Here is a 26,291-nt window from a genome sequence, read left to right on the forward strand (position 1 = left end):
TTTTTCCTCCTCCATGATGTAAAATTTAAAATGTGGAAGTTGTCAGCACTACTGGGAATCTTGTCTGATTACAATCCTTGCAAGTCATCAGAATCAGGTAATACACCAACTTATATTCTTGTATATATATATATATATATATATATATATATATATATATATATATATATATATATATATATATATATATATATATATATATATATATATATATATATATATATATATATATATATATATATATATATATATGGCAAATTCTTGCAACCAGCACTGTTGCCATGTGGCAAATTCTTGCATCCAGCACACCTTACAACAGTGGTAACAAAAGATGCAACTTATGCTTAAAAGAGAAACTGTTTATTATATACAGTCCAGACTTGTCATCCCTCAACAAGCGCAGCGAAATTGTATCAGCATGCCGCCACAGAAGGAAACACCTCCTAGGTAACACGAGCCAATCACCACGCCCCTACGCCTGCCTGTACCCACCCGCTCTGTGCCCTATATAAACCATGGTATGTGAATGCTTCCATTAAAATCTCCTGATGATTGAGGAAACCCTCATGAAACAGGCCTGTAGAGATGAAATAGTCTTGTGATTTTTTTCCCACACATACATATTACGCTCTACCACGGTATCGAGCACTATTTTTTTTTGATAATCTAATTAAGACATATATATATATATATATATATATATATATATATATATATATATATATATATATATATATATATATATATATATATGAAGTAGATCACCTCGACTTGGTCATTTAAAAAGTAGCTCGCCAGCTGAAAAAGTGTGGGCACCCCTGTTGTATAGGATACAATTTAAATTTGACTAAGTCTGCATTTAAGACACATTACATAATTCAAAGCCTAAAAATGCTTGGTTGAGAATTGTGACCTGTAAAAGACAATAATAAAAACCTTCAAAGACATAGCGGCCTGGGACCAAAGCAAATACAGTGGAACGTTGATTTACTAACCCCTCATTGTAAAAACTTTTCAATTTAAGAAACACAGGCCTAATAAAAATATACTTTGGTGTACAAACCTTATCACCGTGTACAGACGTTTCATCCATCCATTGTGTGTCTCGCAGCGCAGCCATTCTGTCAGGCAGCAAAGTGATTGTGGGCAGGCTGATCTATCTCCGATACTCAATCAGTCAGCATAGCAGTGCTGTCATTAGTTATTGTGCTAGTTTGAGTTAAATTTTTGTGTTTTTTTCCTTTTTACCTTTCTTTTCTAGCTCAATATGACTGAGTCCAAAGAAAGCAATGGACAAGCGATGTGTGGTTTGAAACATTCAGAAAGTATCCACAGCGTTGTCGACATTTCCACCCCTCTCCTTTGCAACACGCAAATAAGATTAATGGAGAGGGTAAAGTGGATTACATTTTTTCTTCCTAATCATTGTAGCAACCTGGCTGTTAAAAGGGAACTGCTGTGTGAACTTTTTGGGGAATTTTGCCTATTGTTCACAATCATTATGAGACACACGCTTTTTTTAGGGCCCGCACGGCCCATTGTCAAAGGAATCCCAAAGGGAGTCCTTTTGCAATGGGACGAAAGGACCTATTGAATTTGTAAGGTTTTATTATTATTATTATGCTTTATTATTTCTCCGCAGCTTTGCGCACTACTTTGCCCCCTTAACATGCTTCAAAACTCACCAAATTTTACACACACATCAAAAAACACGTACACAACACTTTAGTCAAAAAACCAAACCCCAAAAAATCTAAATTGCGCTCTAGCGCCCCCTAGGAAGAAACACAAAACAAACTGCCTGTAACTCCCACTAGGAAGGTCGTAGAGACACAAAACAAAAACCTCTATGTAGGTCTCACTTAGACCTACATTTCATAATTTAACATCCTCGGGCAAAAACCAACAGGAAGTTGGCAAATCCCCCTTCAAGACAAAATGTACTAAAAACACTAATTCTTGCCTCTTTGAGCTGTAATTTGACCCCCTTAAAATACTTCAAAACTCACCAAACTTTTCACACACATCAGGACTGGCGGAAATTGCGATCTAATAAAAAAACCGAACCCCAAAACTCAAAATTGTGCTCTAGCGCAATTTTTGAATAAAACACAGACAAAACTGCTCCTCAGAGGAAAACAGACAAAACTGCTTGTAACTTCCGGTAGAAACGTCTTAGATACATGAAACAAAAACCTCTATGTAGGTCTCACCTAGACCTACATTTCATTTTTAAAGGATTTTAAAGATGATAAAAACCCTCAGACGATCAGCTAATGGGAGTCACCGTAGTAGCCTTCAAAGCCCTCTAAAACAACTTGAAAAACCTCCATCAACGTTTTATATACACACTGCAAGTATATATACTGTATATATTTTGTAGTAACAGACACATTCATTACAACATGTAATATGTACAACATTTACCGTATTTTGATAATTTCCTAGGCGCATTTATTCCTGTTTCCATAGCAGCACACTTCCAACTTCCGGCGACAAATGTGTGTTCCTATTTCTGGAAACAAACCTGAGTGTGTTGTAATCATGGGAGACTTGGTAACAGACAACAAAGACGACTATTTTAGGACAAATGAGGATTCACAACCTTATCTTTTTTTACCTGAATATACAGAGGATGAACTTCTGCTTATAGAAGTGAGCACGAATAATAATAATAATAATAATACCTGGGATTTATATAGCGCTTTTCTAAGTACCCAAAGTCGCTTTACATGTAGAACCCATCATTCATTCACACCTGGTGGTGGTAAACTACTTTCATAGCCACAGCTGCCCTGGGGTAGACTGACGGAAGCGTGGCTGCAATTTGCGCCAACGGCCCCTCCGACCACCACCTATCATTCATCATTCAATTCACCGGTGTGAGTGGCACCGGGGGCAAAGGGCGAAAAACAGTTCCTCAGTGTTCGCTATTAAATAGCAATGTCGCTACAGCTCGGTTATTATACAGGTTAAGGAATGTAAATTAAGTATTGTTGGCAGTTTTTGAATGCACTTGAATGCAAGTGATTTAGAGGCAGAATGAATTGCTACCATTAGCTGCATTGCTAGCCAACTAGAACATGCCAATTTTTACATTTTAGAACCCAAAAAAAACCTTTTGTCTTCTTGTCTCATAAATATTGGGAACTATTGGCAACATTCCCAAAAAAGTGCAGCTTCCCTTTAAAATTAAACGGTTTTGTGATTTCAAACTGTGAGTGCACCGTAGGGCTAGTGTGTATTTGTTTGTCGGCAGGGCAGCTGCAAATGTGGACAGTTCAGCTAGTTGTTTTGACTTTGTTATTAAATAGAAAGTTGATTAGTCACCCCCTTGTTGTGTTTGTTTGAGCAATTTATATTGTGTTCAAAGTGTACAAACTTATTATAATATGGACTTTGACGAGGCTGGAACCCATTATTCATGTTTACATTGTTTTTAATGGAGTAATTTGCCTCAACCTACAAACTTTTCTATTTACAAATTCTGTTCAAGAACCAATGAAGTTCATAAATCGAGGTTCCACTGCAGTGCATTTCTTTGCATGCAAGTATTCTTCACTGCAACACTTACCTCCTGATGCTCCAGTTCTTCTTTGATCTGTCTAACAGAGCTCTGAGGCAATAAAGCAGCATCGTATCCCTCGTCAATGGGCTCATCTTTAACTGCGATATTGGGAGACATCGGCTGGTTGCGGTCCTCCACGGGTGGAGGCTTGGACTGCTGTCATACCAAACAGTAAAGAATAATTCTTAACACTGTCGCTCATGTATACGTGTTTCATTGGTCAATCCATTATTGTTTGGAAAGCTAAACTTCTATCTAATTTTTTATCAACTTCTCTACATAGTGGTTTATACATCCACCTCAAAATTTACAAAGCTAAGACAACATGGTCACAAATGGTCTATTTGGAATGTGTTTAGCAATCAGTTTTTCTGAATATATTGTCATCTGTGCTAAAAACTGGCCATTTATCACCAGATAACTCCAACAATATCTTTCCATTGATCCATCCTTGGATGACATAAGGTAATAAGTAGCGGTTTGCTTACCTCTCCCTGCTGACTGTCTTCCGTTTCTTCCCTCTGATTCAGGACTCCTGCATCTGAGGATAAGAGGTAGAAGAGAAAAGGTCTCATTTAAAGGGGCCCTACTATGCAAAACCAACTCTTCTTACCTATTAGTACCTGCTGTTGTGTATTTAGGATCTGCATAAGTCCTGAAAATGGTAAATTACACCGTGGCAGCATTACAGCGATATTAATAAAACAATCTTGTCTTCCTTCATATTTCCAGGAAACAAGCTGTTTGGAATTGGCCCATTTGGTTAAATTTTTCCCAAGTGTGACGTCAGAGGATTATCCATGTATGGTAGAAATGTACGCGTAGGACTTTGAGTGGGTCGCCATTGTAGTCCGACGCTGTAGCCAATAAGCTCCTTAATTTTCTCTATCCCTTTGTTGTGGGGCAGACTTTCTTGTACATGGACATGCATCCTCCGCTATTGCCATTTCTAATACAAAGTAGCGTATAGTTCGAACTTATATCTGTCAGCAGACTCGCAATGAAAGCACTAAAAACTACAACAAAGATGGCAGGGGGAAGACGCAGTCAGAGTGGAACCACATAAATAAGACCGCCCGCAAAACGGCGCATCCTGAGGAGACCGTCAGAAAGCGTCTTGAAAACAGTTTGTAAAACAATCTATGCAAAATTTTTACCAAAAAAACACCATTACATGTGATGTAGACCACAAGGCAGTGTTTTAAAAAACATTATAAAACCCCTTTAAAGTAAATATCCATAGCTTTTAGAATGCCATGTAGTTTGTGCAGAATTGATAGAAGGCTCTTATGATCTCACTAAGGCGATATTAAGCATTTCTTTTCTTCTCATCAGTCTCAGAGCAGCCATCCTCTAATAACAGCCCGGAGACACAACGAAATGGGCTGTAGTTGGTTTTGTTGGGACATGTAGCATCCCTGTGATAAATTAAGATTAATTAGCACCACTCGTTCGAATAAAATCTATACACACTCAGTGAGGAAGCCTGACTAGGGATGGGAATCGAAAACCGGTTATTCCTCTTTGTTTTAATTCATTTGACAGTTTTACAAACCATTCCTTTATCAAATCTATTTGGCACGAATGATGTCATCACTAGGAATATGTTCATTTCACATTTTAAATGATACGGTACCAGGGAGTCGATACCGGTATACAATGGTACATTTGTGTGGGTTTTTTTATGTGGCAATAAATGTAAAAGGGGAACTGCACTTAAAAAAAATGATGCCTATCGTTCACAATCATTGTAAGAGACAAGAACACGTCTTTTTTTGTTTTAGGATTCTGAAGATGATAAAAAACACTTGCAAGATGGGGTTAATGGGAATCAATCACCGTTGTAGCCTTCAAAACCCTCCATCAACATTTTTTATACACACTGCAAGTCTACATAAAATGTAATAACAGACACATTCATAAAAATATGTAATATGCAAAATATTAATCGTATTTTGGTCATTTTATGCATTACCCGAACTTATTTCCTCAGCGCATTTATTTTCGTTCTCACAGTAATGTATTTACAACAGAAATAAATGCTTGTGTTTTCTAATCATGGCAGACTTGGTGATCGACAACAAAAATGACAAATTACAATTCACAACCTCATCTTTTTAAACCTGAATATACGGAGGATGAACTGCTGGTTATAGACCATAGGTGTCAAACTCTGGCCCGCGGGCCAAATGTAATTTCACTTGGCCCTTGAGGCAATACCAAATTAACACTAGAGCTGGCCCGCCGATTATATTCAGCCGCGGTAACACTGCATTCACCGCTAATTCTCATACTTGCCAACCCTCTCTGGAGACTCTCAAATTTTGGTGCCCCTCCCAAAAATCGTCACGTCCGCTTTTGACCCAGTCCAGCGAATGCTGGCCCAGTCACATAATACGTGCGGCTTCAGCACGCACATACACGTGAATGCAAAGCATACTTGGCCAACAGCGATACAGGTTACACTGACGGTGCTCGTATAGATAACTTTAACACTGTTAGAAATATGCACCACACTGTGAATCCACACCAAACAAGAATGACAAACACATTTCGGGAGAACATCCGCACCGTAACACAACAAAACAAATACCCAGAATCCCATGCAGCCCTAACTCTTCTGGGCTGCAATATACACCCCCGCCCCCCAACCCCGCCCACCTCAACCGACGCACGGAGGTGGGGGGGGGGGGGGGGTAGTAGCGGGGGTGTATATTGCAGCCCGGAAGAGTTAGGGCTGCATGGGATTCTGGGTATTTGTTTTGTTGTGTTTATGTTGTGTTACGGTGCAGATGTTCTCCCGAAATGTGTTTGTCATTCTTGTTTGATGTGGATTCACAGGGTGGCGCATATTTCTAACAGTGTTAAAGTTATTTATACGGGCACCGTCAGTGTAACCTGTATCGCTGTTGGCCAAGTATGCATTGCATTTACCTGTGTGCGTGCTGAAGTCGCACATATTTTGTGATCGGGCTGGCACGTTGTTGAAATGGATGAAAAGCAGATGTAACGACAGCTCGTGGAGGACGATAAACGCAGTGCCTTTAAAGCACGCCCCCAAGACTGTGGTCCGGGTGGACGAGATATAATGACTGATGAACAACTTCGTTCGATAATGAAAGATGCCTCAACTCAAAGCCTAAGCCCCGACATTAATGAACTAACATCCAAGAAAAGATGGCAGGTGTCTGGCTTGGGCACATCAGATTAGATCAGTGTGTTGCAAACTGAGCAGTTTAAAGTCCTGAAAGGTTGGTTTATTCATTGTTATTTTATTTTCTAATTTATTAGCCTGTGGAAAAAGTTCATGTTGATATTTACCTCAGAAGGCTGCAAATAGAAAAGAGGCATTCAATTTTTATTTAGATTGTATTTGATATGCCATTTATATTTTTTAATTATTATTATTATTATTTGAAACTCGATTTTGCATGTCACTATAAAGTTATATAAGCCTTGCTTGTTCAATATTCAATGCAAAACTTGTTTGGGTCCCTATTAAAAGATTAATTTGTTCAACCTTGGCCCACGGCTTTGTTCAGTTTTAAATTTTGGCCCACTCTGTATTAGAGTTTGACACCCCTGTTATAGACTTATCGAGCACAAAGAGAGAGTGGAACGTTGGAGGAGACGGAAACCGAGTGAGTGAGATTGGCTTGACTTGACGCTGCAAATGTGGAACTTGAAGCCAAGCTATGCAGACATAAATGGTGCGCTTCCCCGAAATAAACTGGAAAAAACAGATGGACCAAACATTACAACTATTACAACTACAGTACATATGCTGACGAGCTAGCTGTGTAAAAACTAAACATGAAATGTAGGCTAATACTTTACAGATACTGTAATATGATCGTTCACGTTTTTCAGTCAATACAGATTTGTGTCCTATCCAAATGTGTTGTGCATTACAAACCAAAAGCGATTCAGCTGCTGACGCAGTAGCTAGCTTACCTCTTGCCGTAGCTAGCTTACAGCTAATACCGTAGCATGCCGTTGCAAAGCGATGTGTTACTACGCTAGAAAAAGAGTGCCACAGTGTTCACTTTTACAATAACAATGTCGCTACGACTTGGGAATATTGAGTTTAAGTAAAAATATATCGAGATATACTTTTTCGTCCAAATCACCTAGCCCTAGTCAGTAGTAATGTCAAAAGATTTAGGGTCATTGGCTTGAACAAGAAATGCATTAATTAGCTTAAAAAAAACTCTGTTCAACTTTCTCTCCTTACTTTCGAGTTCCGTTGACCAGCGGCTGACGCGCTTCTGACAGGTGTTTTTGTTCCCAAAATAAAGCAATGAGGAACGTTTTTATGATATTCGAGCTGTTTTTCCAAACGTATTAAAGCCAATAGTACGTAAATAATAGACCATATACTATATATCCATTCATAAAATACATAACTTAAATGTGTTTTCATGTTAAAAAAGTGTTAACTGTAAAAAAAGAAAAATAAAGAAAAAAAAACGTATTTTGAAGGTGTGGCGGCAGTAATCATGCCGTGGTGTTGCGCTACAATCATTTACATGTAGGGGAAACCCTGCATTAATAGTATTATCTTGTTTTCTTACACTTCTGAATCTCATTTGCCAGTATGCATTCATTTCAGTTCGTCCTCGATGTGTTAAAGTGGTCAGGAAGTAAACTCAAGTTAACGCTCAGCACAACCGCAACGCAAATGCACATGCTGGAATCCCGGAATCAGCGACTGACTAAGGTCAGGCACAAAACGTCATTGGGGCGCTTAAAGTCAACTGGGCTGTGCAACCCCCAATTCCTTGTGGTATTACCCTGATAAATAGCAGTAACAGTACCACTACATGCTCTTCCAATCATATACTGTAGATGTTTGTCTTTGTCAGGCATGGCACGTGTTAAACACTTAAGTAAAAAACGGTTGATTATGCAAATAGATCAAATAAATTGTTCAGTGGCCTCACCAAGACTTGTTTGCCTAGTAAACCCTATGAGATCTGTCCCAAATAATTAGGTGCCATCCGCCAACAGAAAAAACCTGTACATTTCTATTTTATTGTCTTTTTTTTTTTCAACAGTATTTCTTAACTAAAAGCTTATTCCTGTTTACTTTCATGTCAAAACTGTGCTTTTTGGGGGAACCAAGCACCAATTAAATTAATTTCAATTCATTTCAATGGGCTACGATGAGAGATACAATTGTTTTGAGTCACAAGCGTGGTCATAGAGCCATTTGAGCTTGTAAATAGTAAATGGGTTAAACTTCCATAGCGCTTTTCTACCTTCAAGGTACCGTATTTTCCGGAGTATAAGTCGCTCCGGAGTATAAATCGCACTGGCCGAAAATGCGTAATAAAGAAGGAAAAAAACATATATAAGTCGCACTGGAGTATAAGTCACATTTTTGGGGGAAATGTATTTGATAAAACCCAACACAAAGAATAGACATTTGAAAGGCAATTTAAAATAAATAAAGAATAGTGAACAACAGGCTGAATAAGTGTACGTTATATGACGCATAAATAACCAACTGAGAACGTGCCTGGTATGTTAACGTAACATATTATGGTAAGAGTCATTCAAATAACTATAACATATAGAACATGCTAAACATTTACCAAACAATATGTCACTCCTAATCGCTAAAACCGATGAAATCTTATACGTCTAGTCCAGTGGTTCTTAACCTGGGTTCGATCGAACCCTAGGGGTTCGGTGAGTCGGCTTCAGGGGTTCGGCGGAGCTTCTGCCGCGGAGGTCAAGACACACCCAACTCATCGTGAGAATAAAACCTTCTCTCTATCGGCATATTATGGATACCCCCAAACAATGTTCCCTCTAATTTCCATCTGATTTGCCGGTGTGTATTTTGTTGTGAGTTCATGCACGGTTCATTTTGTGCACCAGTAAAAAAACATTTTATTTTTCACTTACGAAGGGTTCGGTGAATGCGCATATGAAACTGGTGGGGTTCAATACCTCCAACAAGGTTAAGAACCACTGGTCTAGTCTCTTATGTGAATGAACTAAATAATATTATTTCATATTTTACGGTAATGTGTTAAAAATTTCACACATAAGTCGCTCCTGAGTATAAGTCGCACTCCCGGCCAAACTATGAAAAAAACTACGACTTATAGTCCGAAAAATACGGTACTCAAAGCGCTTTGACACTATTTCCACATTCACACACTGATGGCGAGAGCTGCTATGCTGCTAACCACGACCCATCAGGAGCAAGGGTGAAGTGCCTTGCTCAAGGACACAACGGACGTGACTAGGATGGCAGAAGCTGGGGATCGAACCAGGAACCCTCAAGTTGCCGCACGGCCACTCTACCAAACGAACCACGCTGTAAGTTGAGATACTCAAGTATCTGATTTCCGTCATTCTAAGTTGGCTGAATGTTCAGTTAACTATGAGTGCACATACCTCGGCTGCTCTCAGGTGTGTTATCCTTAGAAGAGTGGGAGGTGTGTGCAGAGCTACTGGTCGCTTCCTTCTCTAGTGCCTCTTTTCTGGGCTTTGGAGGAGAAGGATCTTCCTGAACTTGGTTGCTTTCTTCTCTTGTTTCGTTATTTTTGCACTTTGCTTTGTCGTTGTCCACATCCTCCAGTGTCTCAGTTGGCAAGGAAAAGTGCCAGTCCTCCTCCTCCTCTTCCTCCTCCTCTTCTTCTGGCCCAAATGAAGGAAGGCCATCTAATGCATCATCAAACGCTGCCTCTCCACTTCCTCCTCCTTCACTTGGTCCAATGGTAAATGGGGAACGTTGTTCATTCATCTTTTCATCTTGCCTGCTGCTACTGTTGCTGCTATCCTGTTCTGGCGGTTGTTCCTCCTGCCTCGAAACTTCATTCACTGCCTTTGCTTCCTCCGGACCCCCACTCTTTGAGGAGGTGTTGGAGCCTCGGGAGGAGTCAGCAAAGTCTCCTAAACCCATCACCTCATCGAACACCCTGGATAGGTGCTGCTGATGCTAAGGGGGAGAAAGTTTAGGAAAAAGTTTAGAGTGAGTTAATAACAAAACATTGTGATATTTACCATGTGCTGTATCAAGTTATAGTACAGTGAAACCTGTTAAGTCGACGTCGCTCAAAAACCCTGACTTGCGTCAACAAATGCGGTTGTCTGAAAATAGTAATTGCTTGTACATTTACTTGTGACCAGAAATATACATGAGTTACAATAAAGGATTTTTTAATCCAACAGCAGTTTGTCATTTTTCACCGTTTCTGCATATTTTGATTCTTAACAGAGCTATTACAGTAATTCAAGTGTATGACTACGATGACAATAAAGCTTTTGTGTATGTTCTAATCTTCTTTCCAGTAGATAATGTTTTTTTTATTTAACAAATGGGTGCTTGTTAGTTGCTTTGCTAGATTAAGTTATTACAGCCATACTTTTATTCTGAAGCTTACTTGGTTGTACTGAACAGGAAGTCACTGTTCGGACGTTTTAATGTATTACTTTATCGTTTCCAGTCGTTCAGCAATAATGATAAATACCACATATGTCGACACAAACGGACAGATTCTAAGATAGAAAGAAATTACCTTTTGGAGTCTCAAACTTTGTTGACAAAAGAAGTTAACCATTTATAAAAAAAAATAGTTTAATTATCCAGACGATTACACCTCTTGCGGATGTTTCTGAAGCAACTTTACTCAGGATTAAGGATGTAACAATATAAAAATGTCATATTACGCTTATTGTGACTAAAATTATCAAGGCTACCATTTTTATCACATTATTGTTGAATGTGCTCAAAAAGTATTTTATGCACACTGAAATATTTAATTTTTTAAATAAAGAAATACACCTATTGTTGGAATAACCAATATTTTTCATGTTTTGTGTTTCTCATGTTTCACTAATAAAGACTGTTTGGCGGGCGTTGTGGCATCCTACTATGTTCAACTCCTCCGTTTCATATTTCTCTGAGTATAGATCGATGACTCTGTGCTAAGAGAGCACAGCTTGTAGGTTCAATGTGTACACATGAATATCTTAGTATCTCAGACAGCAATGTGTTAATAAAATTTTAGAATGCAATTTGTCGTTTCATGAGGGGGAAAGACGTTAATGTCTTGTGTATTAATTTTAGTATTGAAGCGAGCGAGCTGTCTGTGAGTTTATCAATGTGTCTATCAATCACATTTTTTTGATAACTTTTAACTCAAAACTGCAATACTAAACCTCAAGAGTTTAACCGTGGTTATCATTAATACCTTTTATCCCTATTTTGTTATCTATAATGTTTTTGTTGTCTACTCATCACTGACCAAACAAGACAGACATATCATTTTCAGGCTGTTTTAAATTCTTAATACAAAATTGAAGTTTCACTGTTATAATTAGATAGTTAAAACAATGGTACATATTTAGACTTCATCCATCCCTGTTGCCTACTAAATCTGGCTTTCTTCCCAGAGAAAGTTAATTTAATTTCTATAAAATGGCAATTCACAACAGAAGTAGTTTAAGGATAAATAATTGCATAGAGAACAGGTCTATAACGTGTCCTTTTATCAAACTAAGTAGTCTTAGATTATGTGCTTATACGACGACATGGCAACATTGTCGTGCTTTTACAATTTCTCATCTGGCATTGGGAGAAGCGCATTAAGTTAAGAACATGTCTTTATTTTCATTTGTGGACATTTTTTTGTGAAATACTGTGGAGGACCGATTGCAATACAGTCGGTACATGTGTTTGTGCTGCCCCGTAAGGGAAACACTGGCTTCAGATGCTGCATGATATGAAGGACTGATATGAAATGGAGTGATTTACTAACAAGCATCACACAATCAAACAATAGTGCTCAATAATTTGGGCATGTCCTCTCAAACAGCTGTCCGCTTTCTTTTTCCAGAAATGTAGCAATCATTCACAATCCCTGTGCGAGACAAAAAAGCATTCCTTTCACTTTTCTGTGCGTTCTAGATAGCCACCTTTTAACAAACAATGCAGGTAATGGGATATTCACCTATTCCACATATAAAGCCACTAAAAAACACCCCAAAACCTCTAACAGAAGTAACAGGCACATTTATGATAATACAGTATTTTGGTCATTTTAAGCATTATCAAAACTTATTTCCTGATTTCTTTCTTTCTTCTCCACAATGATTTTACAGAGCGCATCACAGTTGACGCTACTTCCGTCAACAAGTTACAACAGCATAGAGAGCACGTTTTGTGTTTGCTACCACTAATCATGGCAAACTTTGTGAGAGCCATCGCTGTCAACTTTTTACTACTTTGGGACAATGAGGATATAGAACCTTATCTTTTGGGTTTTAGAAGCTAAGTGATCAATAAGAGTGAGACGTCGGGAACTGACGGGGGCCAAGAGACTCAAGACTCATGACTTGGTGGTGTAAATGTGAAACACAAAGCCATTCTCGTAGTGTTATCAATCATGTAACACTAATGCTAAATGTTTAATCGAAAAAATAAAAACAAAACAAAGTCACTTACAATGTTTGCTCTCAGTGGGATGTCGACTGATGGGATGGCTGTATCTTTCAGCACAAGACTTGTGTTCCCCGCTGAGCTGGTAAATTCAACATAGTCCTCAGGTAAAAAATGCTGCGAGCAAACCAAGATCTTGCCGAGTCTTCCTCGCGATGTCATCGGGTCTAAGGTGAGAGCCAGTATCCACTGCTTCAGTCGGTCCGGATATTTAGTTGGTAGCCCGTGGAATTTCAAAGTTGACCAATTTTTCGGCTTTTTGCCACAACCTCCTACTACACATGTGCGAGGCATGACTTACAATCTAGCATAAAGTTTTCTAAACTCAAGGCGATTCCACAGCAGTTCCAGTAGCTAGCGTTACCACTCAGTCGTGGGCGCTGTGAGCAAGGCCCTGTGTCACTATGCCAGAAAAGCAGTCTCTCGGATTTAGCGCCTACACTCAGGGCAGTAACCAGGATTTGAAAAATGTCAAGGTCAAAATATGGTGGTCCGAAGGCAGCAATGACATAAAAGGCAAGATGCAGGAAATGGGGGTGGCCAGTCAGCATCCACAAAGACTCACTGAAATTACAATAATGTAATGGGTTATTCAAAACTGTTTTGACCTCAAGACCCAACTTTCTATTACATAGGGCCCCATTCAAATATTAACACTGAATTAGTGATCTTACTCTTGATTTTAATCGTATTCAACAATTATATCTGATCTACTTACAGTTTACAACCTTGTCAAATGATGTGAAACCATGTGTTAATCACAAAGATTATTATTTATTTAACACATAAACCTTGGGCCTACGTCAGGCTGATTAGAAAAATAAGTACCAACCAAATATACTGCATAAAAAAGAAGTCATAAATGACTAAAATACATCTACCTATAATTATCCATCCATCCATCCATTTTCTACCGCTTAGTTGTGCTAAAACAGATAAATTAATAATGAATATGTTTCTTAACTAAACACTCAATTAAATTAAAGTACAAATTAAAATACAGCTTTACCACTTTAGGCAGATTTTTTTGCGCTTGAACTGCATTTTTTTAGAATTTTGCCGACCATTCACAATCCTTTCGTAAGACAAGAACACTTTTTCTACGCATTTTAAATAGTAAATAAATGCGATCAAAAGTCTGCTTACAATGGGAGTCACTCTATTCTGCCTATATAGCCCTTAAACATCCCAACACCTACATTAAAGGTTTTATATACATGCTGTAAGTATATATGTAATGTAGTAACAGGCACATTCATAATAAGTAATATTTACGTATTTTGCTCATTTTAAGCATACCCGGCGCATTAATTTAAAAAAAGCATCACAAGGTTTGATTTTTTCTTCAACTACAAAACTGATTATTGCTCCCTGTAGACTTCATGAAAACCAAACAAAAATAATAAAACATCACTTACTGTTATAAGTCTGCTATCACTAGGATGCCGACTGATAGAATTTTGTTATATTTCCGTTTGGATGAAAAATGGTTCATAATCCTCGCAAAGAAAAGGAGGGTTGAACCAAGCATCTTTTTGTGTCTCTCTCGCCATTTCCAGCTCTAAATTGGATTCCAAAGTGTACCAACTTGTCGGATTATGTCCTCATCCTTTTACTATCAAGATGAGAGGCATTATTTATGATCTAGAATAAACTTCCACAAGCTCTGACGAGAGAAAGCAGCTTACCAGTGCCGGTTTTTGGATGGTTTGGGTTTTATGGGCAGAATAGAGGACCTCCCATTGGCTCCATTGTAAGCGGACTTTTATTTACGAGTTAGAATGCATTTAAAAAAAATACATCTGTTGCTTTGTCTTTCATATGATTGTGAACGATAGGCAAAATTTAAAAAAAAAAGTGCAGTTCCCCTTTAAGAAACTTCTCATGTTTGATATTGGCAGTACTGCCACAATCAGAAAGAAACAACTCTTTTGTGCGAATGAGTGTGAATGGGGGAGGGAGGTTTTTTGGGTTGGTACACTAATTGTAAGTGTATCTTGTGTTTTTTATGTTGATTTAATAACTGGGGACCACTGCTCTAGGGCGCACTCACTGCTCAACAATAGGCCCCGCTGGTCTACGTCATCTAAATGTTCTTAAATACGCAATATTCTAATCCAATATAGTCTAGACGTAAAATTCTGAAAAGTTGTGTAAAACAAAATGTGTATCTGCCTGCTCCAGCCCCTGCTGCATCCTGCCCGGGGCTCCAACCTGGATTTTGCAAGGCAAAGAGCAAAAACCCCAAAAGGTCGACATATCCATCCATTTTCTACCGCTTGTCCCTTTCGGGGTCGCGAGGGGTGCTGGAGCCTATCTCAGCTGCATTCGGGCGGAAGGCAGGGTACACCCTGGACAAGTCGCCACCTCATCGCAGAAGGTCGACACATGTCAAGTGCAAACTGTTAAAAGGAAACTGCTCTTTTTTTTATTTTATTTCTTTTATTCTGCCCATCATCCACAATCCTTATGTGAGACAACAACATATGTCTTCCCTTTTTCTGTGTTCTACACAGTGAAATACTACTAGCACAAGGCGGCAAACATTTGATTCGACTATTTAACCTATAAAGCCTAATAAAAAACAGCCAAAAAAAATGTTTTATATGCCATTACTGGCATATAATTAGCCAAGCTATAACGACATTATTATTGTAAGAGCTTACACAGAGGAACCACTCTTCTGGTGTAGTGACACAGTACCTTGCTCACAGCCCCTCAGGTTACTATCAAGAAGTAACGCTAGCTACTGGAGCTACCGCTTCATTGGCTTTAAAGTGGCTATTTATTAGCCAAAAAGCTCTCTCCCGGTTGCAGTTAGTCCAGAACGCGGCAGCACAACTTTTAACAGGGGCCAGGAAACGTGAGTATATAACCCCAATTCTTCAGAGTTTGCACTGGCTCCCTGTTCATTTTAGAATTGATTTTAAAACCTTGCTGTTTGTTTTTAAAGCTTTACATGGACTGGCACCTCAGTATATCTCAGACCTCATCCAAATTTACACTCCTGCGTGTGCTCTGAGGTCCAAGAGCCAGCTCCAGCTGGTGGTGCCCAAGACCAGACTTAAATCTAGGGGAGACAGGGCCTTCTCTGTGGTCGGCCCTAAGCTCGGGAACACTCTGCCCCTCCATGTTCAAACTGCTCCCACAGTGGAGTGTTTTAAGTCTCGTCTTAAGACCCACTTTTATTCTTTGGCTTTTAACACTACGTGAGTTGTGTGGTCCTCTGTGTTTGTTTTTTTAAATTTTGATTTCTATTTACTGTTTTAATTGTTTTTACCCTTTAAAATCGTTTTTAATCATATTTATTTGTATATTGTTTTTATATTGGTTTTATATTTATTCATTTATTGTTTTTATTCAGTCATTGGTGGAGCTAAGGATATTTGAATATTGTTTTTAATATTGTTGTGCAGCACTTTGGAAACATTTTTGTTGTTTAAATGTGCTATATAAATAAAGTGGATTGGATCGGCAACATTTTACACAGGTGCCTAAAGGCCGCCAATTTCCAAAGTATTTTACACAGTACATCCCGCCCTCTCACGGCTTTTCGTACGTAATTGCGTACGTACAAAACACATGCACGCGCTTCAGGTGTTGTTAGGTAAAAGCAATTTGGATAGCTAGCGTTAGCTGTCATTGAATGTTTATTCTATCATAACAACAACATGACTGCAAATTATTTGTTGCTTTTCTTGGACTGCTTTTGTATGTGTGCACGTGCTCTACGCGCGTACGTGTTGACGAGAGCGGGTGAGTGACCGCCATAAACACCAATAATTTTATTCGGGCCATCAACATTTTTTCGTATATAATCTTAGTCAATTTGAAAAATAGAGACAATTATCAAACAGATGTGTTCTGTTAAACCACTCATAGTAACATAAGCTACCGGTGGTGTTTTTTGTTTTAAAAAAAGGTTACTGTGAGAAGTTGCAACCAGCACCTTTATGTTTGGAAAGGTTAATGCCAAGTTATAAATCATGCTTTGTGTGTATACAGAGGAAAGTTGTGCCAATAAGTTTAGAAGTTGGTCAACTTGGAAATTCCACACACTACCAATGAAAAATCAGAACTGACTGAAGCCGTGGATACTGGCTACCAATTTTAAATCAGCATTTTTACCTAAGGAGTGAGGACTATGCTGAATTTACTAACTGGAGCACAGATCTTGTCATGAAGGTTGCAGCCACCCATCAGTCGGCATCCCAGTGAGAAAGGACATTAAGAAAGTGTTATTTGGGACGCCAGAATACAAATTAATTCACATCTGATTAGCGATTCTTACTTGTATAGGATTCTGAACAGATGTATAATTTTACTCGCTGCATGTTTATGTCATAAGTCAGCAGCAAACATGTTTCAAAAAGTTTTTTTTATTGTAATTCATAAACCAAATAATTGGTTTGAATTGATAATCGATCCTAAATCATATAGCCACCCTAAAAATGGGAATATAATTGTATTATGAATTGTTGGGAGATTCACATCACTAAATGTTATGTTCTTCTTTTGTCAATGAAACGTTTAGCAGTAGTTCTACATAACGGCTTAGTGTTTCACTGTAGCTAGATCTGCCTAGCACACAACTTCTAATTTTTGTTGCTTATCTTCCGTATATTCAGGCTGAAAAAAATATGGCTCAGGATAATCATTTTTCCTAAGGTAGTTAGAAAATAGTCGTTAGCTCTTACAAAGTCTGCCATGATTGGTGGTAGTTGTTGACAGGAATAGCATTAGTTGCTATGCGCTCTGTGAAATCAATGCACCCAGAAAATAAGTTCCGGTAATGCTTAAAATGACCAAAATACTGTAACTATTACATTTTATCTTGAATGTGGCCATTACTACTTGGTTACAGCATGTATATAAAACATTGTGTGAGTTTTTTTAGTTGGCTTTATAGGCAGAATAGGTGAATCCCCATAACCTGCAGTGGTGGCCGCCTTTTGATAGCAGTTCTTCACTATCTAGAACAGAAAAGGGAAAATGTGTGTTGTCTCACATACAGTAGGTATTGTGGATGATGGGCAACATTTTTAAAATAGTGGTTTTCCTTTAGGGCGTCAGTGAGTAAGGTTTACCAACGTACACTTGAACAGCCAGTCTGGCTGGCCTCGGTCGGATTAAAAAATGCCTGAATGTGTTGATTTCTTCATCCACTGTCTGTCCTCACTTTTCTCGCTGGTTAAACTGTAAGGAGGCTCATTAAGTCAAACAAATTACACCTGCTTCATATCAACGTGAGACACATTGGAAAAATTCAAATATTAAATATTGAGAACTCAAAAACAAACAACACAAGAGTAAAAGTTATATGTATTTTATAATATGATACTATTACTCTTATAATTGGCATGTTGTTGAATTTAGGTTATATAAGGTCCGTAATGAGTGCCAAAAAACTCTGTGGTCATTACATTGTTTGATGTGGACAATATGAGGACAGTATTTTTTGAATCTCCGGCACTTAGCTTTGTATGGACTCATTGCTCGTTTACAAAGTGAGTTCGGAGAGGAAGTGACGCCAGAAAGAACGTGCCCACACAGGAAGTGATGCCAGAAAGTCTGCGCCCTACACAGGAAGTGACATCAGAAAGAACGCGCCACAGGCAGCTTCATAACAAAGATGGAGGCGGATCATGCAGACATGCCCATGTTTCTCCTTCTTGTACATGTACAGGCGCTTTTAGAAATCACAAATCAATACCTTAAGAGAAGGCAACGGGCGATTGCAGCTATTTGGGATACAACACTTCTAAGACGGCAAGAGAACAGTCAGCTGTGATTCTACTTACCGGAAAACTTGGTCCCTTCCTCCCGTGGATGTGATCGTGATAGGCAGTGTGTGACTACAAATATTGCTTAATGGATGTGACTGTGAAATTACCAGGCAGTGTGCATGATGCCTGCATCTTCGCGAACTCCGCCATTAGCGTGCAGTTGAAAGATGGAACCATCCCCTCGTGTCCCAAACAGTTTATGGCATTGTCTACTTTATCATGTCGATTAAAGATTTGATTCATTTATGATGGCTCAGGTGTGATTCACTACAATAGGGCCCCACAGCACACTGGATTCTAGTTCATTGAAATACCACAACACTGGATATTGTTCAAAGGAGATACATTTTAATTTAAAAACTTGCACACAAAACACAGCAAACAAATGTAAATTGCACAGCAAACAACTTACATTATTGCTCTTTTAAAGGCCTACTGAAACCCACTACTACCGACCACGCAGTCTAATAGTTTATATATCAATGATGAAATCTTAACATTGCAACACATGCCAATACGGCCGGGTTAACTTATAAAGTGCAATTTTAAATTTCCCGGCAAACTTCCGGCTGAAAACGTTTCGATATGATGACGTTTGCGCGTGACGTCAACCGTTGAAGCGGAAGTATTCGGAGCCCATTGAATCCAATACAAAAAGCTCTGTTTTCATCTCAAAATTCCACAGTATTCTGGACATCTGTGTTTGTGAATCTTTTGCAATTTGTTTAATGAACAATGGAGACTGCAAAGAAGAAAGTTGTAGGTGGGATCGGTGTATTAGCGGCGGACTACAGCAACACAACCAGGAGGACTTTGAGGATAGCAGACGCGCTAGCCGAACGACCTCACCTTGACTTCCTCCGTCTCCGGGCCGCCAACCGCATCGGTGATCGGGTAAAGTCCTTCGTCGTACCGTCGATCACTGGAACGCAGGTGAGCACGGGTCGTGATGAGCAGATTAGCTCTGCACCTACGCCAGCTCTCATGTTTTTAGCATAGCTCTGTCGAGGTTCCGTAGTTAAGTTAGCTTCAATGGCGTCGTTAGCAACAGCATTGCTAAGCTTCGCCAAGCTGGAAAGCATTAACCGTGTAGTTACATGTCCAGAGTTTGGTAGTATTGTTGATCTTCTGTCTATCCTTCCAGTCAGTGACTTATTTGTTTTGTTTCTATATGCAGTAAAGCCCGATGCTATCACGTTAGCTCAGTAGCTAAAGTGCTTCACCGATGTATTGTCGTGGAGATAAAAGTCACTGTGAATGTCCATTTCGCGTTCTCGACTCTCATTTTCAAGAGGATATAGTATCCGAGGTGGTTTAAAATACAAATCTGTGATCCACAATAGAAAAAGGAGTGCCGAATCCAATGAGCCCTTGTACCTAAGTTACGGTCAGAGCGAAAAAAGATATGTTCTGCACTGCACTCTAGTCCTTCACTTTCACGTTCCTCATCCACGAATCTTTCATCCTCGCTCAAATTAATGGGGTAATCGTCGCTTTCTGGGTCCGAATCTCTCTCGCTGCTGGTGTAAACAATAGGAAAATGTGAGCAGTCCTTCCTCCGGTGTCGTCACGCTACTTCCGGTAGGGGCAAGGCTTTTTTTTAACAGAGACCAAAAGTTGCGAACTTTATCGTCGTTGCTCTATACTAAATCCTTTCAGCAAAAATATGGCAATATCGCGAAATGATCAAGTATGACACATAGAATGGATCTGCTATCCCCGTTTAAATAAAAAAAATGCATTTCAGTAGGCCTTTAAATAACTTCACAGTGTAGTAAAGTCATCTACTGGAGAACAGATGGATGCTTTTTTTTCCCCCCACGCATGCGTACTAGGTCGCGTTGCGCCGGTGGACAGAGGGGGCCGGGGTTCTTAAACGGTGGCATTGTTGTGTGTGGAAACGGATAAGGTTAGGTGGGACTTACCCTGGATAGCCTTATCCGGCTTAGTGTAAACGGGGCCTCAGACTTTCCTTGTGCCGTTTTTTCCCCAAAAGAAAAAATGTTTGGTTAAATTTTTTCAACTTTATGTAAATAATTAACCGACAACTAGGTCAGCACAAAGTAACAAATGCGGTATTATACTGAGAGCAACCACATCATTCAAGAGAAATCCATCCATCCATCCATTTTCTACCGCTTGTCCCTTACAGGGTCATGGGGGGTGCTGGAGCCTATCTCAGCTGCACACAGGCGGAAGGCGGCGTACACTCTGGACAAGTCGCCATCTCAGTTATGTCAATACAACTGAACGTTAATGTTACATTGACAACACAATTTGATCAAATCGGATTATGTTTATCTGAGGTGGGATGTGGGAATAACATAATTTATAGGGGACCTATTATGCAAAACCAACATTTCGTACCCATTGGTACCTGTTTTTGTGTATTTGGGATATGCATAAGTCCCGAAATTTTTAAATCAAACTGCGGCGGCATGGCGGAGATATTTATAAAACAATCTAGCCTTCCTTTATACGTCCTCCAAACCAGCGGTTTGAAACTTGCCCAATTTGTGACAATTTTCCAATTTGTGACATCAGCGGATAGCTCTACATATGGTAAAGTTTTACCCAAAGAGCTTTGCGTGAGTCCACCATTGTAATTAATAAGTTTGTTATTTTTATCAAAAACTACAACATGGCTGATGGAGAGAAGAAGCAGTCAAAGTGGAGGCACTTCAATAAAAACGCCCACAAAACAGCGCATCCTGAAGAGACGGTCAGAAAGATATTTGAAGATGGTCTGTAAAACATAATCTTGGGCAAAACTTTGACCAAAGAACCACCATTACATGTTATGTAGACCACAAGGAAGTGTTTGGAAATAATCATACTATGACCCCGCCAAATGTAAAAGTGAACTTCTATTGCTGTACAAACAACAATCACCAAAGATGGTATAGTTACAAAAGGATGATCTACCACAATCACAGTGATGTAGGGGCGCAAGTGATGTCCTACAAAAAGTATACCTGAAGTCAGTCAAATCGCATCCTTTTTGTCACTACAGAGGACATGACCTCGGTGTTCTCGATGGTAGTTACAGCCATGAACACAATAATGTTTTTGGATGTTTTTCCAGAGGGTTTTATAAATTAAATAGTTGAGTCACCCAATACCTGCATTATTAGTAAAAAAAAACTGAGGCAACTATCTAGAACAGAAAAGGAAAATACACAAAATCTTCTCTTGTGGATGATGGGCTAAAAGCTTTTAAAAAGTGTAGGTTCCTTTTAATTAGGATTCTAAATTAAAACCTTGCTGAGTAGTTTTGCCATTGACAAAAACAACAAGTTGTTTCATTTATAGTAAACTGGACAGTGATTGTTTACAAGCGATTTGCCATGATGTCATGTTGTTTTGTGTTATTCTGTACCAACTGTAAGAAACGTATGGGGTAGAAACTGATAGAGGCTGCATGTTTACATGGTATCTGTGTCGGCTGCTATGCAATGCTGCCATGTATTAACGTGCATTGTCACACTCCTTACTTTGGCTTTTCAGCCCAGTGATCATATTTAAATACATTTACCCAAGAAGGGACACGTTTCTCTGAATGTGAGCAATAGGGTGTAAAATAAACGGGCATATACATGGATGAGCAAGAGAACAGTGATGTTCACTGCATATTCAAGCTGTTGGCATACAATACTAAATGATTGCGCTTTAAATGGGAATCAAATGTTAAATGAAGTCAGGTCCGTGTTAACCTAGGCATCCAAACAGTGTGACTACGCCACCTAATCAAGTTAATCGATGAATATTGATATGAATGAGCCGATATCACATAGTGAGATTCATTCAGGATGTTTAACTTTCGAACTATTTTAGTATTTAACCAAAAAGAAACATAATCGTAACGGCGGCTTGAAAATAAATATTAAGACCGACTCGATTGGGCGTATTTGTATAGTTTTTGTCCTTGTCAGCCACCAAGAAAAAAACGGCGTTCAAAAAACACTGCATCGGCGACATGTTCTTACTCCCTTTGAAGTATTCTAAAACATAGTTTTTCCCCCCAAACTATCGTCACACTTGCATTCAGTGATACGGAACATTGTGCACACATCGATGCTAAACAAACGCGAGCTAGCTTAACATAGTTGGGAGCTAACTAGCTTTAGCCTAACCAGAATTTCTTCGCTGGATATACATAACAATGACCTCATTACGCCAATTGAAGGTTAGACACGGTAGATAATCTGCCTCAGTCCATGGTGCTCAGGAGTAAATGGACCCCCGTTGCATTTTTCTTACCTTTAATCGTTTGAGTTGAAAGTCCTCCGAGTCCGCCATCTTTAATTATGCTGCAGTCACCTCGCCTCCCAACACCCCCACCTCTGTGGCCCTGCTCCTTGGGTTAGTACTTTAAGCAACCAGCAACTAAAATAACCCCCGCGGGAATTCTATCAGCTACCTGTTGCTAACTTCTATCTCGGTGTTTATGATCCAACTGGGTGAAATTTGGGGCTACGCTTTTTCAACAATTTCAACCTCGTACGCGAACAAAAAGAAAAATGCTAACAATGCTAATCACTAGCATGCTAACAGCTATTATGCCAGCACGGCTACATTGTGATAACATGGGGAAATCTGTTTTAACAGACAGTTGCTCCAGTGTGGAATCTCTATGTGATCTACAACGTGCTAACAATAGCACCCGGTAATATACTGTAGCGCCAGGTGCCAAAAGTGCAATTCTATCGGGATTGTGCATGAACAAGCCACGTAAAATGTATGCAATTTTGCAAATATTACCGACAATACCAACGTGATTGCGTCTAGCAATCTATTGTGGTCGCGTTATTACATTGTAGCGTGTCATTGTATGCGTAAAATGCTGACATGAAAAATAGCTAGAAAGTGTACCTGCTTGGGTGTGCTGGTCTGCCTGATGTGTGGACCAGCAAGGGCCTGCCTCCTCCATCGGCGCCTCGCTGCCTCGGACCGTTTTCCCTTCCGCGCCATCCTTTCCTCAGTTAGCGAGAAAAATACGCATAGTTATTAACAAAACAGTAGCAAAGAAAACAAATTTAAACTCCTAGGACAAAAACAAAACAAAATGACTGTATTTTGTAGTGGCTGTTTTGTATTTGTGTGTTGGCGTTGGTAATTCACACTACAAGCTGCGATGAAAATGTTATTAATTATCACAAAGATTTTTTATCACATTGTTCACTTTGTCTGTACCAAGGAGGCTACTGTCCCTGGCCGGAAATGGGTTCAAGATCAGGGGATGTTGTTGTGGTTTGTGATTCAGGGCTATACAAATCAACTTTGATTGAATCGTGTGTCTCAATTTGAGCATTTTACGCTTTTTATACTTTACAGTGCAACCCGGATTTTGCACTGAATACATCCTATCAATCAATCAATCAATGTTTATTTATATAGCCCTAAATCACAAGTGTCTCAAAGGGCCGCACAAGCCACAAGGACATCCTCGGTTCAGATCCCACAGGGCAAGGAAAAGCTCAACCCAGTGGGATGACAATGAGAAACCTTGGAGAGGACCCCGCCCCTCTAGGGCGACCGGTGCAATGGACGTCGAGTGGATCTAGCATAATATTGTGAAAGTCTAGTCCATAGTGGGGCCAGCAGGAGACCATCCCGAGCGGAGACAGGTCAGCAGCGCAGAGATGTCCCCAACCGATGCACAGGCGAGCGGTCCACCCCGGGTCCTGACTCTGGACAGCCAGCACTTCATCCGTAGCCACCGGACCTGTGCCCCACCCACCACGAGGGAGAGGGGGGCAGAGCAAAAAAGAAAAGAAACGGCAGATCAACTGGTCTAAAAGGGGGGTCTATTTAAAGGCTAGAGTATACAAATTAGTTTTAAGATGGGACTTAAATGCTTCTACTGAAAATCCTAAAATGGTGAGTACGCACTGGACTAATTTATGGTCTAGAACAGGGCAACTAAATTGTTTTGGCCTAAGGACCTTCACTATCATTCTTATTTTGTATATTCTGGATAACCAGCATCCTAGAGTAGACATTTCATGTTGGTCTATTTATTTTATAGTGCTCTGCTGTTTTTAAAGACTTCCTGCAAAAAATCTAGTCAAAGATCATCTCAATGACAGCACTCCAGTGTTTTTTAGAATCTCCTGCAAAAAATGTGTTGTTTTTTAACTGAACTTGTGGGTCACAAGTTAAATAGCCGAAATCAGTGGTTCACAAACGTTTTTCACCAAGTACCACCTTATAAAATACTAGGCGTAATGACCATAATGACCAACATTAAAATACAGTAGCGTAGTAGGCCTAAGTATTCATTAAAACAAGGCATAAGTTTTATTTAACAAGTGTATTTAATATTTTTGGCCACTGTAACATTACACACAGTTTGAACAGTAACACTGTGTTTGAATACAGGAAAAATAAAAGACTGTACTTTAATGAAGTGATTCTTTGGTGTAAACTGCTAGTGGTACATGTACCACAGTTTGAGAATCACTGGCCTAAATGATGAAAAAGAGAGGACCTAAAATAGAACCTTGAGGAGCTAAAGAAGTGGAACAAATGCCTACTGCTTGCATCTGAAGTAAACAAGCTATGGCAACACATAAATTACATGAATCACATTCTAAAAAAATGTTTAAACTACCAAAAAGGAGTGCTTTAAGGAATGCTTCAGTTATGCAAATCACAAGTTTGGACCTTACTGTTCTGTGTTAGCAAAGGTTAAAACGTCAATGCAAGGATCTGCTAGTGTTTACAGTGGTCCCAAGTTCTTCTATACAACTGGCATACTTTTAGAAATTTGCTGCAAAAATGTTTTGTCTCCCACTTTTAAAACTGAACTTGGGGACTGGTATGGTGTCATTGGTTCCGGGGCCGCCAGTTCAATAATTCTGGCCAAGAGAGAATGAGGGCTGAAAAGGAGAAACAAATCTCAATGTCAGTCGTGTCCTTAAAGACAACGAACAGCCTGATAGTGAAGATGCTGGCATGAACACACACAAAACTGTCCCCAACCACCCTCAATCAACAATGTCTGTACATTTTGTTGTGGTGAATTAGAAATAGACCATGCGTTTTTTTTCATGCGTTAACCTACTGTATACTGTACATGAGTAAAACCTGTTTATATATATATTAGGGCTGTGAATCTTTGGGTGTCCCACGATTCGATTCAATATCGATTCTTGGGGTCACGATTCGATTCAAAATAGATTATTTTTTTTTCAATTCAACACGATTCTCAATTCAAAAACGATTTTTTTTCCCGATTCAAAACGATTCTCTATTCATTCAATACATAGGATTTCAGCAGGATCTACCCCAGTCTGCTGACATGCAAGCAGAGTAGTAGAATTTTGTAAAAAACTTTTATAATTGTAAAGGACAATGTTTTGTCAACTGATTGCAATAATGTAAATTTGTTTTAACTATTAAATGAACCAAAAATATGACTTATTTTATCTTTGTGAAAATATTGGACACAGTGTGTTGTCAAGCTTATGAGATGTGA

General features: G+C 39.3%; 1 protein-coding gene across 7 annotated transcripts in view; it reads right to left on the minus strand.

Annotated features, from left to right (window-relative positions):
• The window catches only part of LOC133646387 (zinc finger MYM-type protein 4-like), an 83,159-nt gene that overhangs the window by 51,160 nt on the left and 5,708 nt on the right, over positions 1–26,291 (minus strand). Inside the window, exons 1-5 of one of the 7 annotated variants that reach the window (XM_062041687.1) lie at positions 23,684–23,712; positions 13,032–13,589; positions 9,980–10,523; positions 4,057–4,109; positions 3,575–3,724 (exon numbers count right to left, since the gene is read on the minus strand). In XM_062041687.1, the coding sequence (XP_061897671.1) occupies positions 3,575–3,724; positions 4,057–4,109; positions 9,980–10,523; positions 13,032–13,319 (1,035 nt within the window). In that variant the 5' untranslated portion in view covers positions 13,320–13,589; positions 23,684–23,712. Of the gene's footprint in view, positions 1–3,574; positions 3,725–4,056; positions 4,110–9,979; positions 10,524–13,031; positions 13,590–20,736; positions 20,786–22,978; positions 23,027–23,071; positions 23,583–23,683; positions 23,789–26,291 lie in introns of those variants that run through there. The other 6 variants (XM_062041689.1, XM_062041688.1, XM_062041690.1 and 3 more) reach the window with 6 other exon arrangements.

The sequence above is a fragment of the Entelurus aequoreus genome, linkage group LG03, assembly GCF_033978785.1.
Source record: "Entelurus aequoreus isolate RoL-2023_Sb linkage group LG03, RoL_Eaeq_v1.1, whole genome shotgun sequence".
Classification (NCBI taxonomy): Eukaryota; Metazoa; Chordata; class Actinopteri; order Syngnathiformes; family Syngnathidae; genus Entelurus; species Entelurus aequoreus.